The following is a 13,325-nucleotide window of genomic DNA, read 5'->3' as shown; positions in this document are numbered from 1 at the left end:
GCGTGGCTGTGGCTGTGGCATGGGCCAGTGGTGGCAGCTCTGATTCAACCCCCAGCCTGAGAACTTCCATACGCCAAAGATGTGGCCTTAAAAAAAAAAAAGGGAGTTCCCATCGTGGCGCAGTGGTTAACGAATCCCACTAGGAACCATGAGGTTGCGGGTTCGATCCCTGGCCTTGCTCAGTGGGTTAAGGATCCGGCGTTGCCGTGAGCTGTGGTGTAGGTCACAGATGCGGCTCAGATCCCGTGTTTCTGTGGCTCTGGTGTAGGCCGGCAGTTACAGCTCCAATTAGACCCCTAGCCTGGGAACCTCCCATATGCCGCGGGAGCGGCCCAAGAAATGGCAAAAAGACCAAAAAAAAAAAAAAAAAAAAAAAAAGGCAAGATCAAATCCCTTCTCTCAAAGAACTCAGAGTCTAATAGAGAAGATATCAATAGCACATAAAGCACAGATGTTCTGCAGCAAAACACAGGGGTTCTGTGGGGCAAGAGGAGTTGCCACTAAATCTAGAGGAAGTGGGAGAAAAATTTGTTGAAAGCTCTTTTTTTTTTATTTTTTATTTTTGTCTTTTTAGAGCCGCATCTGCGGCATATAGAGTTTCCAGGCTAGGGGTTGAACTGGAGCTGTAGCCACTGACCTACACCACAGCCACAGCAAAGCCAGATCCGAGCTGTATCTTCGACCTACACCACAGCTCACAGCAATATCAGGTCCTTAACCAGCTGGGTGAGGCATCCACATGGATCCTAGTCAGATTCGTTTCTGTCGAGCCAATACAGGAACTCTGAAAACTCTCATTAAACAAAGAGGGTAGCTGCCTTACCCACCAGATGATCCAGCAAATGTCTTATAGATTTTTTTTTACATATTTTTTATTAAAGTAAGGTTGATTTACAATGTTATGCTAACTTCTACTATACAGCAAATTGACCCAGCCATACATAAATACACATTCCCTTTCTTTTTTTTGGCTTTTTAGGGCTGTACCCTCAGCATATGGATGTTCCCAGGCTAGGGGTCCAATTGGAGCTGTAACCTCCAGCCACAGCCACAGCAACACAGGATCTGAGTCCACATCTGTGACCTACGTCACAGCTCACGGCAATGCTGGATCCTTAAACCACTGAGTGAGCCAGGGATGGAACCTGAGTCCTCACAGGTGCTAGTCAGTTTCATTAGCCACTGAGCCACAATGGGAACTCCCACATTCCCTTTCTCTTGTAATCTTCCATTATGGACTATCCCAAGAGACTGGACATAGTTTCTTGTGTAGATTTTTAAACAATACACTTCACAATTTATCTCAAAGTGAAATGTTCCTCTTTTTTTTTTTTTTTTTTTTTTTGGCTGTGCCCGTGGCCAGGGATTGCAGGGATTGAGCAGCAGTGACAACACCAACTCCTTAACCACTAGGCCACCAGGGAACTCCTATTTCATCTTTTAACATCAAGGATTTAATATACAGAATATCATCACATTACAAGTTAATAAATTTTTCCTAATATAAAACGCTCAGTTGGAAACTGTCAGTTTTCTGTTGGATAGACTTCTTTTTTACATCATCATTTTTATAGATATGGTTAACTTTTCCAGGAAAAACAAAAAAAAGTTTTCCCAAAAGTTGATCTGCATTAGATGTTTACCAAAATCTTTGACCTACTGTTCATAACAGTATATATGTGAAACACAAAAAAGAATCATAATAAATACCTACCACCCAGTTTAAGAAATAGACACTTCCAATGTCTTTTGAACTCCAACACACATCCAAATTATAGCTTGAAGAAATTAAAATAATTACTAGGAAAAAAGTAATAGAATTCCAAAGAGAAAAATGGCTTACTAATCCCTAACTGGTTAACACCAATGATGTCAGGAATAATAATGATAATAATAAGACACACTAAATTTAAAATAATTCAAATATACAAAGGAACAAAATAAATGGAATCTGGCCTCACCCACCCCCACCAAGTCTTTCTTCCCATAGATAGTTACTATTAATAACGCTTCATGATTCCTTCTTGAAAATAAAATTATATGCATTAACCTGTGTGTGTTTGGAGGCGGGGGTGGGAGAAGCAAGGAATAATAATAGTAATGTTGAGTAATAATAATAGCAATGAGATTGCTAGACTAAAGGATATAAGTATTTTAATAGATGTCAAATTGTCCTAGAGACTGGCTGCACCAGTATGTACTCCTACAACGGAATACAGAACAAGGATGTTGAAAGTGTTGGTTAGGGAGAGAAATGACATTGTAGCCACTCCTCTAAAATTCAGAGTCTCTGATGACACTGATGTGAATATGCTGTGTTACCTGCAGCGCCCGCCAGCAACGGCCTGAGTTCCACGATGTTGCCCTTGCGGGGCCAGGGACTGTGTGGCGAACCCAGCCAGAATTCGTCAGAATGTTTCCAGTTTCTTGCAAGATGCCAGAAATGTCAGGATTTCCTATGGGAAGGTAAATTATTATTATTTTGGGGGGGTTTCAGCTGCCTTCTCGTCAGAGGTCAAAAATCTCACTTTTACAAGCCCGGTGGATTCATTCGCTTCCCTTCAAGCGCTTTTGTGTGTGCTCCTTGCCATCTGGGGATGCTCAGGGCAGGCTTATAAACTTTTATTATTCAAAAGTAAGTCAGCTCGCTTTTTCCCTTTTCAAAATTCCCTCATTGCTCCTATGAAAACTTTTTATGTTTTAACAGACCAAAGGAACACTCGAGTGCAAGAGAATGATGAACAAAATAGGGCAAACTTTTCCTTTTATTGCAAAGAGACAGAAAACCACCAATGAAGAAATCTTCACTGTGTATGAGCAAATTTTTAGCCAATTGAATTCTTTTTTTTTTTTTTAAGTGGCGTTCACTCTTTCCATTTGGTGGGTTAATTACTTATTGGTATTTAAATATGGATAGAGGCTTCTGCTCACAAGCCTCTACCCCACCAGACCTGACCAAGAGCAGCCTTTCATTCCTTCTCCAGGTGAAAAATTCTCTCCACTGGCCACCCCTTCCCCCTTTCCTCCCCTCACGTGTCCCATTCCTTTCCCTTGACTTGCAAGAGCCTGAGAACAATTTTCTTACAAAAGTCCAGAAGAGCTTTCAATCGCTATGCTTCTGCTTTTTACCCCGCCAAAGCCCTAAGGGAAGGAAATTCTAAAAAGTGTGGCTAAAATTTGGAGCAAAAGACTGAATATGAACTGGACATTCTTTTTTTTTTTTTTTTTTAGAGCCGCACCCACGGCATTTGGAGGTTCCCAGGCTAGGGGTCTAAGCAGAACTGTAGCCACCACCCTACGCCACAGCCACAACAATGCCAGATCCAAGACGTGTCTGCAACCTACACCACAGCTCACAGCAACACCAGATCCTTAACCCACTGAGCAAGGCCAGGGATCATTGTTCCTAGTCGGATCCGTTTCCTCTGTGCCACGACGGGACTCCTGGACCTTCTTTTTTGTCAGAGCCTATGAGGGTCTTGTTTCTTTAGAATCGCTCCCTGGGTGACGCTGAACCTCTCTTTCATCATTTGGAAAATGAAATTCATATTCCTATTTCACACAGGTGTCTTGAGAAATAAGGAAAATGTCTGAAGTACTAATGATTTTTGTCATTCCTGTTTGCTTTTCAAGTCACAGTTACAAAATTGCAGTCACAGACAGAAGTTTTTACAACAGAAATATATACACTAATATACTGACCACTTACAAAAATAGCCCCACTCAAACATCCCACCTATGAATTATAAACTTCCTTTCATCCAGTTAAAAGCTTTGATGAATAACCTCTCCGTGACTGTCATAAGATAATAGAGGAGATGGCAGGGTGGGTGGGGAGAGAGGCGGGGAGAGTGACTGGAGAAAGGTGGTCAGAAGGTACAAACTTCCAGTTACAAAATGAGTGAGGACTGGGATGTAACATACAACACGATGGCTGTAGCTGACACTGCTGTTCAATACTTAGAAAAGTTGTTAAGAGATCCTGGAATTTCCTGTTGTGGCTCAGCGGAAATGAATCTGACTAGTATCCGTGAGGAGGCAGGTTCCATCCCTGGCCTCGCTCAGTGGGTTAAGGATCCAGCGTTACCACGAGCTGTGGTGTAGGTCGCAGACATGGCTCGGATCTGGCATTTCTGTGGCTGTAGTGTAGGCCAGAGGTTACAGCTCTGATTCGACCCCTAGCTTGGGAACCTCCGAATGCCACAGGTGTGGCCCCAAAAAGACAAAAAGAAAAAAGAAAGAAAAGAAAAGAAAAAGAATAGATCCTAAGACTTCTCATCACAAGGAGAATTTTTTTTTATTGTATCCGTGTGAGGTGATGGACATTAACTAAACCTATAGCAGTTCACAATATATGTAAATCAAACCATCATGTTGATACCTTAAACTTATATGATAATGTGTGTTAATTATTTCTCGATAAAACTGGACAAAGGCAATACAAAATAAATCAGATAATACATATAAATGCATCAGATAACACAGTATTCATGCACTATAAATTTATAGTTGCAAAGGTAAAACACAAAGGAAAGGATTCCTAATGTGCTCCCATGCAATTTAAAATTTTTATTATAAAATGCATTTTATTAATGTGTAAAGAATTAAAAAAAAAAAACCCATGTGCCTACCACCTAGATTAAGGAATAAAACATTATCATAATAGATGAAGCCCCCACTGGCCCTTTCCATATCACATCCTCTTTGCCAAGTCTCATAAGGAAATTGCTATTTGGGTTTTTTTCCCTTTTTCTTTTTTTCTTCCAGTTTTATTGAAATATAATTGACATACAGCTCTGTATACTTTTAATGATTTGATTTACATACATCACAAAATGATTAGCACGGTCAATTTAGTGGACGCTCATCATCTCATATAAATACAAAATAAAAAGTTATTATGAGAACACTTAAGATTTACTCTCTGAACAACTTTCACACATAACATGTACCAGTGTTAATTATATTAAATGTGGGGAGTTCCCTTCGTGGCTCAACGGTTAACGAACCTGAAAGATCCATGAGGATGCAGGTTCAATCAGTGGGTTAAGGATCCGGCATTGCCGTCAGCTGTGGTGTAGGTGGCAGGTGTGGCTGTGGCTGTAGTGTAGGCTGGCAGTTACAGCTCCAATTACACCCCTAGCCTGGAAACTTCCATATGCCAAGGGTGTGGCACTAAAAAGACAAAAAGACAAAAAAATTTAAAAAATAAAAAGCAAAAAAATTACATTATGTTGTATATTACATCCCCAATATTTACTTATAACTAGAAGTTTGTACCTTTGATCACCTTTGTCACTATACAAAGATATGACATTATTATTGACTATTTTCCCTGCATTGTAAGAAACTGCTGTTTTGAATTTGGTGCTTCTTATTTCCTTGTATTTCTTTATACTTTGATCAGGTATGCTTATATATAGCATGTACATACACATTTACATATAGCAATGGTTTACAGGCTTTTAATTTTTGTATTGTCAAAGTATAATTTTAATCTTAAAAAGATGACTCATACCAATAAAAAATGAGGACATGTTAGGATTAATTTATTTCATTTATTTAATAAGGGAACCTGCAGAGTGGTAAAGCTGGTTCCAAGGAGTATAGGAGAGACTGCAGTATTTGTGGGAAGGATAGACAGAATGTTGTGTAAGATTGCAAAGTTAGATATAAAACTAGTTAATGTATTAAAGGGCAATACAACTGTAACTTTTGCAGTTAGGTTTCATCAGACCAAAATAATATACATCTTTACTGCACAAAAATCATTTGCAACTTTTCAACGTATAATTTATATCTAGCTTCAGGGAGTCTAGCCCAGTCAACAGTTAAGAGTAAATCCAAAAAAGGACAATTTCCCCAGAGAATTAAGTAATCTTTGGGCGGACCTCTTAGCAATACTTTATATGATATTGAAAGGACATGCAGCTATTCATCTGCCTTATTTCCAAGTTTTTAGGTAGTTTTTCTTAACAATATAAATATTATCACATATGTATTCTTTTACAACTCGGTTTTTTACTCAGTGCAGTTTGGGAGATTAGTTGTGTGAATACACGGGGTTTTGATTCATCAGTTCGCCCTTGTGTGTTAGTCTATGTCAGCACATCACAAGTTGTGTATCCATTCACCTGTTGAGATACATTTTCAGTTGCTTCCAATGTTTTGCTATTACAAACAGCTCATGCACATTTTGTCAATAATTTTGCCTCTTCAATGACATTTGATTCATTCTTTATTCTAAGATTAAGCAATAGCTACTTAGTTATAATCTCGTATTTGTTAAATTAGAAGGTTCGTGGAGTTCCCACCATGGCTCAGCAGAAATGAATCTGACTGGCATCCGTGAGGACACAGGTTCGATCCCTGGCCTTGCTCAATGGGTTGAGGATCCGGCACTGCTGTGGCTGTGGTATAGATCAGCAGCTATAGCTCCAATTCAACCCCTAGCCTGGGAATCTCCATATACCGCGGGTGTGGCCCTCAAAAGACAAAAGAAAAAAAAAAGATATAAACTAGTTATCAGGGAACACACAATAGAGTAGGGAAAATAAGCCCAGCACACATGAAACAAATAAAAAAAATTAATTTAAAAAAAAACACTCAACTGGAGTTCCTGTCATGGCTCAGTGGTTAATAAATCCGACTGGGAACCATGAGGTTACAGGTTTGATCCCTAGCCTCACTCAGTGGGTCAAGGATCCGGCGTTGCCATGACCTGTGGTGTAGGTTGCAGATGTGGCTCGGATCCTGTGTTGGCTCTAGCTCCGGCGTAGGCCGAAAGCTATAGCTCCGATTAGACCCCTAACCTGGGAACCTCCATATGCTGCAGGTGCGGCCCTAAAAAGACAAAAAATAATAATAAAAATAAAACACTCAACTGTATGATGTCTGGAAAAAAATAAAGCAAGGTAGACACAGATAGAAAAAAAATTATGATACATGACACACTTTCCATAACATCATAGATGATTTTTTTCACTATTCATCATACATTTTTGGTCCTGATCTTAAATATATTCATAATAAGTGGCTCTTTTCCTACTCTAGCTATTGGTACTGGTTGTGTACACCAGTATATATAAAATATATATATATATATTTAATACAAATTCAAAATAGTGGTTTCATAATAAAGGAATCTGATGTGGGAGGGGTACAGTAGGGGCTTCATCTGTTTGAGTTATGTTTTATTTCTTAACATAGAAAGTTGGCACATGGGATTTATACCAAGGAGTTTCTATCTCAAGCCCAGTTTCTGTTATATGAGACCATTTCAATTAAGCTGGATCTCTTTAAAGTGACGTAGGTGATATTAACAATTACTTGACAACGACATGTGTAAACTGAGAACCCTCACAGGCTGAAGGGGACATATGTACACTAGATTAAGGACAAAATCACCACAATATTTTGCAGTTCCTCCCATGAAGAGGTGGAGTCTGTTTTTCCAACCTGAGAATCTGGACTCAGCGATGGATCTGTCCTTAGCAACAAGATATTAAGTATGACTGAGGTAGAAGCTTGAAATGTGCTTGTGAATTAAAGTTGTCCTCTGTTTCTTCTGGAATCCTATCCACCACTCTGTGGTCAAGCTCAAGCTAGCTCTCTGGAAGATGAGAGGTCCCAGCCATCCAAGCTGAGTCCCCTGAAATGCGAATGAGGCCATCTTTGACCATCCAATCTTAACTGAGTTAGATCAGACATAAGAATAGTCCAAGCAGGAGTTCCCGTCGTGGCACAGTGGTTAACGAATCCCACTAGGAACCATGAGGTTGCGGGTTCAGTCCTTGCCCTTGCTCAGTGGGTTAACGATCCGGAGTTGTAGTGAGCTGTGGTATAGGTTGCAGACGCGGCTCAGATCCCGCGTTGCTGTGGCTCTGGCGTAGGCCAGAGGCTACAGCTCCGATTCGACCCCTAGCCTGGGAGCCTCCATATGCCACGGGAGCAGCCCAAAGAAATAGCAAAAAGGCAAAAAAAAAAAAAAAAAAAAAAAAAAAGAATAGTCCAAGCAACACATAAACACATGAGAAATACTAAGTACTTGTTTGTTGTGCTGCAAAAGCTAATAGGGACATGTTGTCTCATTTCCTAAGAGATACCTGCTTTCAATCCCTGGCCCAGGAACTTATGTGCCGCAGGTACAGCCATATATATATGTATATGTATATATATGTGTGTATATATATATGGTTTTGTTTGTTTGTTTTTGCTTTTTATGACTGCATCTGTGGCATATGGAAGATCCCAGGCTAGGGGTCGAATCGGAGCTGCACTTACGGGCCTACGGCACAGCCATAGCAATACCAGATCCAAGCCAAGTCTGCAACCTATACCACAGCTCACAGCAATGCCAGATCCCTAACCTACTGAATGAGGCCAGGGATCGAACCTGGGTCCTCGTGGAAACTAATTGGATTTGTTAATGCTGAGCCACAGTGGGAAATCCAGCCATGCATTTTTTTTTTTTTAAGTCCATTCTTGGAGTTTGCATTGTGGCTCAGTGATTAACGAATCTGACTAGGAACCATGAGGTTGCAGGTTCAATCTCTGGCCTCGCTCAGAGGGTTAAGGATTCAGCATTGCCGTGAGCTGTGGTGTAGGTCGCAGGCGCGACTCAAATCTGGCGTTGTTGTGGCTCTGGCATAGGCCAGCAGCAATGCCTCCAATTAGATGCTTTGGAACATCCATATGGCACGGGTTTGGCCCTAGAAAAGACTAAATAAATAAATAAATAGTCTATTCTTTCCCCTAATTGCCTTGGCACTCTTGTTGAAAGCCCATTGAGAGCAAATATATGAGTTTCTTTCTTTTTTGGTATGCTTTTTAGGGCTGCAGGTGCAGCATATAGACGATCCCAGGCTAGGAGTCTAAATCTAAATTACAGCTGCCAGCCTACACCACAAGTACAGCAACACAGGATACTTAACCCTCTGAGCGAGACCAGGGATCGAACCCGCGTCCTCATGAATACTAGCCAGGTTCATTTCTGCTGAGCCACAGCCAGAACTCAAGAGTTTATTTCTTGACTCCCAATTCTATTTGATCAATCTGTATGTCTATCCTATGCCAATACCACATTGTCTTGATTATTGTATACTTTGTAGTAAGTTTTGAAATTGGGAAATGTGAGTACTTCAGTGTTCTTTATTTTCAAGATTGTTTTTGGCTATTCTGGATCCTTTACGTTTCCATGTGAATTTTGGGATCAGCCTGTCAATTTCTACAAAAAGGGAAATTAGGATCTTGATGTGGATTGCATTAAAAATGTAGATCAGGAGTTCCCGTTGTGGCAAAGGGAAAATAAATTGGACTAGTTTCCAATTATTGGAAACTAGTGGGTTGGATCCCTGACCTTGCTCAGTGGGTGAAGGATCCTATGTTGCCGTGATTTGTGGTGTGGGTCACAGACACGACTCAGATCCCGTATTGCTGTGGCTGTGGCCTAGGCCAGCAGCTATAGCTCCAATGAGACCCCTAGCCTGGGAATTTCCATATGCCATGGGTGCAGCCCTAAAAAGCAAAAAAAAAAAAAAAAAGGGAAAAGAAAAGAAAGAAAGAAAACATTATTCCATTTATTTCAGTCATTTTTAATTTTTTTTTTTTGGTGGGGGGAGCTGCCTCACAGCATATGGAGTTCCCCGGCCAGCAATCAGATCAAAGCCACAGTTGCAACCTGTGATGCAGCTGCAGTAATGCTGGATCCTTATCCACTGTGCCCAGTGTTGATTAAACCTGCATCCCAACACTGCAGAGATACCACTTGTCTCATTGTGCCACAACAGGAACTCATTCTTTAATTTTTTTCACAGATTTTTTTTAGTTTTCAGTGTATATTGTTTTTAAAAATTTGTTCATAAGCATTTTCTTCTTCTTCTTTTTTTTTTTTTTTTTTTGGCTTTTTTAGGGCCACATCCACAGCTAATGGAAGTTCCCAGGCTAGGGGTGGAGCTATAGCTGCCAGCCTACAACACAGCCATAGCAACGCTAGATGCAAGCTGCGTCTATGACCCACACCACAGCTCAGATCCTAAACCCACTGAGCCCCACAGAGCAAGTCCAGGGATTGAACCTACATCCTCATGGATCCTAGTCAGGATGGTTAACTGCTGAGCCACAAAGGGAACTCCCAAGCATTTTTTTTATTCTTTTTTAATGCTTCTGTGAATGGAATTATCTTCTTAATTTCGTTTTTGGCTTGCTCATTGTTAGCATAAAGATACAACTGATATTTGCATATAGATCTTGTGTTTTGTAACCTTGCTGAATTAATTATTACTTTTATAGTTCTTTTGTATGTTTGTATCCCTTAGGATTGTCTACATGCAAGAGCATGTCATCTGTAAATAGAAGCAGTTTTACTTTTTCCTTTGTCATATGATTGTGTTTTGCACAAAGTTTCACCTTTGTTTTAGGGAAATCTTTCTCCCAAGTGGCACTCTCTAAAAGAGTAAATGAGTGTCCCTTGTAGAATTCACCTTGCCTAAGGTCATGAGGGACATCAACACCTTTCACCCCATAATTAATTTAATTTTTTAGGGAGTTCCCGTAGTGGTGCAGTGGTTAACGAATCCCACTAGGAACCATGAGGTTGCGGGTTCGGTCCTTGCCCTTGCTCAGTGGGTTAATGATCCGGAGTTGTAGTGAGCTGTGGTGTAGGTTGCAGACGCGGCTTGGATCCCTCGTTGCTGTGGCTCTGGCGTAGGCCAGAGGCTACAGCTCCGATTCGACTCCTTGCCTGGGAACCTCCATATGCCTCGGGAGCGGCCCAAGAAATAGCAAAAAAAAAAAAAAAAAAAAAAAAAGACAAAAAAAAATTTAATTTTTTAGGGCCACACCCACAGCATATGAAAGTTCCCAGCCTAGGGGTCCAATAGGAGCTTCAGGTCTTGGCCTACACCACAGCCACAGCAATGCCAGATCCTTAACCCACTGAGCAAGCCCGTGAATCAAACCCACATCTTTGTGGATACTAGTTGTGTTTGTTATTGCTGAGCCACAACAGGAACTTCTCATCTCATAATTTAAAAAAATATTTATACTACTATCCTAAAAGTTAACAAATGACATTTTAAACTTGCAAATGAAGACATTTTAAAAGAATGTCTGAAGAAAATAAAAATTAAAGAATATTTGTATTTCCTTTCAAATGTATACTGTATCTTGCTAGCTGTGACTCCCTTTGTTTTCAAAATATTTTCTTGAGTTACTTTTCAAACATATCCTATTGCAAATTTGTTTACTTGCAAGTACAAAGTTCTCCTTCTGAAGATCCTGAAACAATTTTTGGAAAAGTGTGAAGGCTGGAGAATCCTGCATACATATCTATATATCAAAAAGAAACAATAAACTGATTTTTTTTTCGTTTTTGTCTTTTTGCCTTTTCTGGGGCCACTCCTGTGGCATATGGAGATTCCCAGGCTAGGGGTCCAATCAGAGCTGTAGCCACCAGCCTACACCACAGCCACAGCAACGCAGGATCCGAGCCGCGTCTGCAACCTACACCACAGCTCACGGCAACGCAGGGTCCTTAACCCGCTGAGCAAGGCCAGGGATCAAACCTGCAACCTCATAGTTCCTAGTCAGATTCATTAACCACTGTGCCACGACGGGAACTCCAACAATAAACTGATTTTTAAGAGCTGAGATGAGGTAGTCACCTAGCTTCTGGTTGGTGGATTCTCTTCCCCATCTTCTTAAAGGCATGGTTTTTATTAAACTGCAGAAGATGTAGTTTATTTATTTATTTTTTTATTATAGTTGATTTCTAATGTTCTGTCAACTTTTGCTATACAGCAAAGTGACCCAGTTATACATATATACATTCTTTTTCTCTTATTATCTTCTATCATGTTCTATCACAGTGATTGGATATAGTTCCCTGTGCTATACAGCAAGACCACATTGCTTATCCACTCTACATGCAATAGTTTGTATCTACTAACTCCAAACTCCCAGTCCATCACCCCCCCTCCCAGGAGATGCAGATTAGAGAGTTGGTGGTCTTTTCCCACAACAATCTTTTATGATCCCTGATGCCCCAACACAGAGACACTTCCGTTGTCTGCAGATAATCTTCACACACTATCCAGCTGCTCGTTGGCACAGCTATAGAAGTTCCTTTAACCCTGTTTCAGTTCAGATGGGCCATTGTGCAATAATAACACAGAGCTGTAGGATTTTAGTGCTTTGTAAGCACAAAGGTTTCTTTCTCACTCTATGACATGTCAGTTACAGCATGTCCTTTACAGCTTGCATGTCAGTTACAGCTACACACCTCACTCAGGATGATGGGGCCTCCCCCACATGGAGCAAAACCAGTTCCACTGTCAGGCAAGGGAGCATAATAAATCCTAAACCATTCTTAAAGGTTTTCTCCAGTTGTGAGACACATCACTTTGAAGATGACCACGCTCAACTTCAAGGAGGCAGAGAAGTGCTATCTCCCATATGTCCTTGTCAGAGTGTCAGTGAATAGCCCTGACGACCTTCAGAAACACTATGGAAAGAAAGACAAGGAAAAGGATCATTTGCTAAATCTTCAGGGTGTGCTGACCCTTTGATCAGGCACTTTACAGTGTTAATTTGTTCATGCCCTTTGTACCTGGTCAAAAGCTCACTTGAGATCAAAAGTCTGGACGTAGGAGTTCCCTTGGTGGCACAGCGGGTTGGGGATCTGGCATTACCACTGCTGTGGCTCGGGTGGCTGCCATGGTGAGGGTTTGATCTCTGGCCCCAGAACTTCTTTATGCTGTGGGTGCAACCAAAAAAAGAAAAAGAAAGAAAAGAAAGGGCCGGAGGTAGAAAGCTTAAGGGCTGGGATTTAAATCCACAGCATCCAACTCCAAATCCCAAGAACTTTTTCCTTTACCATGTTACCCTCTTCTTTGCTAGATTGTCCTAATGTACCTGAACTACACACAAAAGTAGATGAGGCCCTTGAGTTGGTCAACCTGTCCAATCAGCAATACACCCAGATTCTCCAGATGACCCAGCATCATTTGGAGGACACCACGTATCTGATGGAGAAGATGAGAGAGCAGTTTGGCTGGGTGACAGAACTGGCAAACCAGACCCCAGGAACCCAGGACATCTTCAGTTCTATGAAGGTAATGGAGAGACCCAAGAACAGATATGGAGATGATGTGTACACACATTGATTTTTTCTGTTAGTTTTCTTATTAAATACATCTGAATTTGAAAACAAGCTGTAGGAGGATATTCATAGTTCCATTTTGATTGAACTCAGGTTCACTTGATATAACGTAGGGCCTAGTCTTTAGAAAACAAGAAATACTATAAATAAAACCAATTTAAAACAC

At 40.7% G+C, this 13,325-nt stretch overlaps 1 protein-coding gene across 1 annotated transcript in view; it reads left to right on the top strand.

Moving 5' to 3' along the window:
• Positions 1-13,325, top strand: part of CLUL1 (clusterin like 1) — a 40,317-nt gene that overhangs the window by 15,314 nt on the left and 11,678 nt on the right. The window contains exons 5-6 of the mRNA XM_084965747.1: positions 2,329-2,466; positions 12,898-13,112. Of these exons, the coding sequence (XP_084821873.1) occupies positions 2,329-2,466; positions 12,898-13,112 (353 nt within the window). The remainder of the gene's footprint in view (positions 1-2,328; positions 2,467-12,897; positions 13,113-13,325) is intronic.

The sequence above is a fragment of the Sus scrofa genome, chromosome 6 (genome assembly GCF_054392235.1).
Source record: "Sus scrofa isolate SSC_HxYL_T2T_F1_AM1 chromosome 6, Sscrofa_HxYL_maternal_Yorkshire_Landrace_v2.0, whole genome shotgun sequence".
Classification (NCBI taxonomy): domain Eukaryota; kingdom Metazoa; phylum Chordata; class Mammalia; order Artiodactyla; family Suidae; genus Sus; species Sus scrofa.
This window is presented reverse-complemented; position numbering and strand designations above follow the sequence as displayed.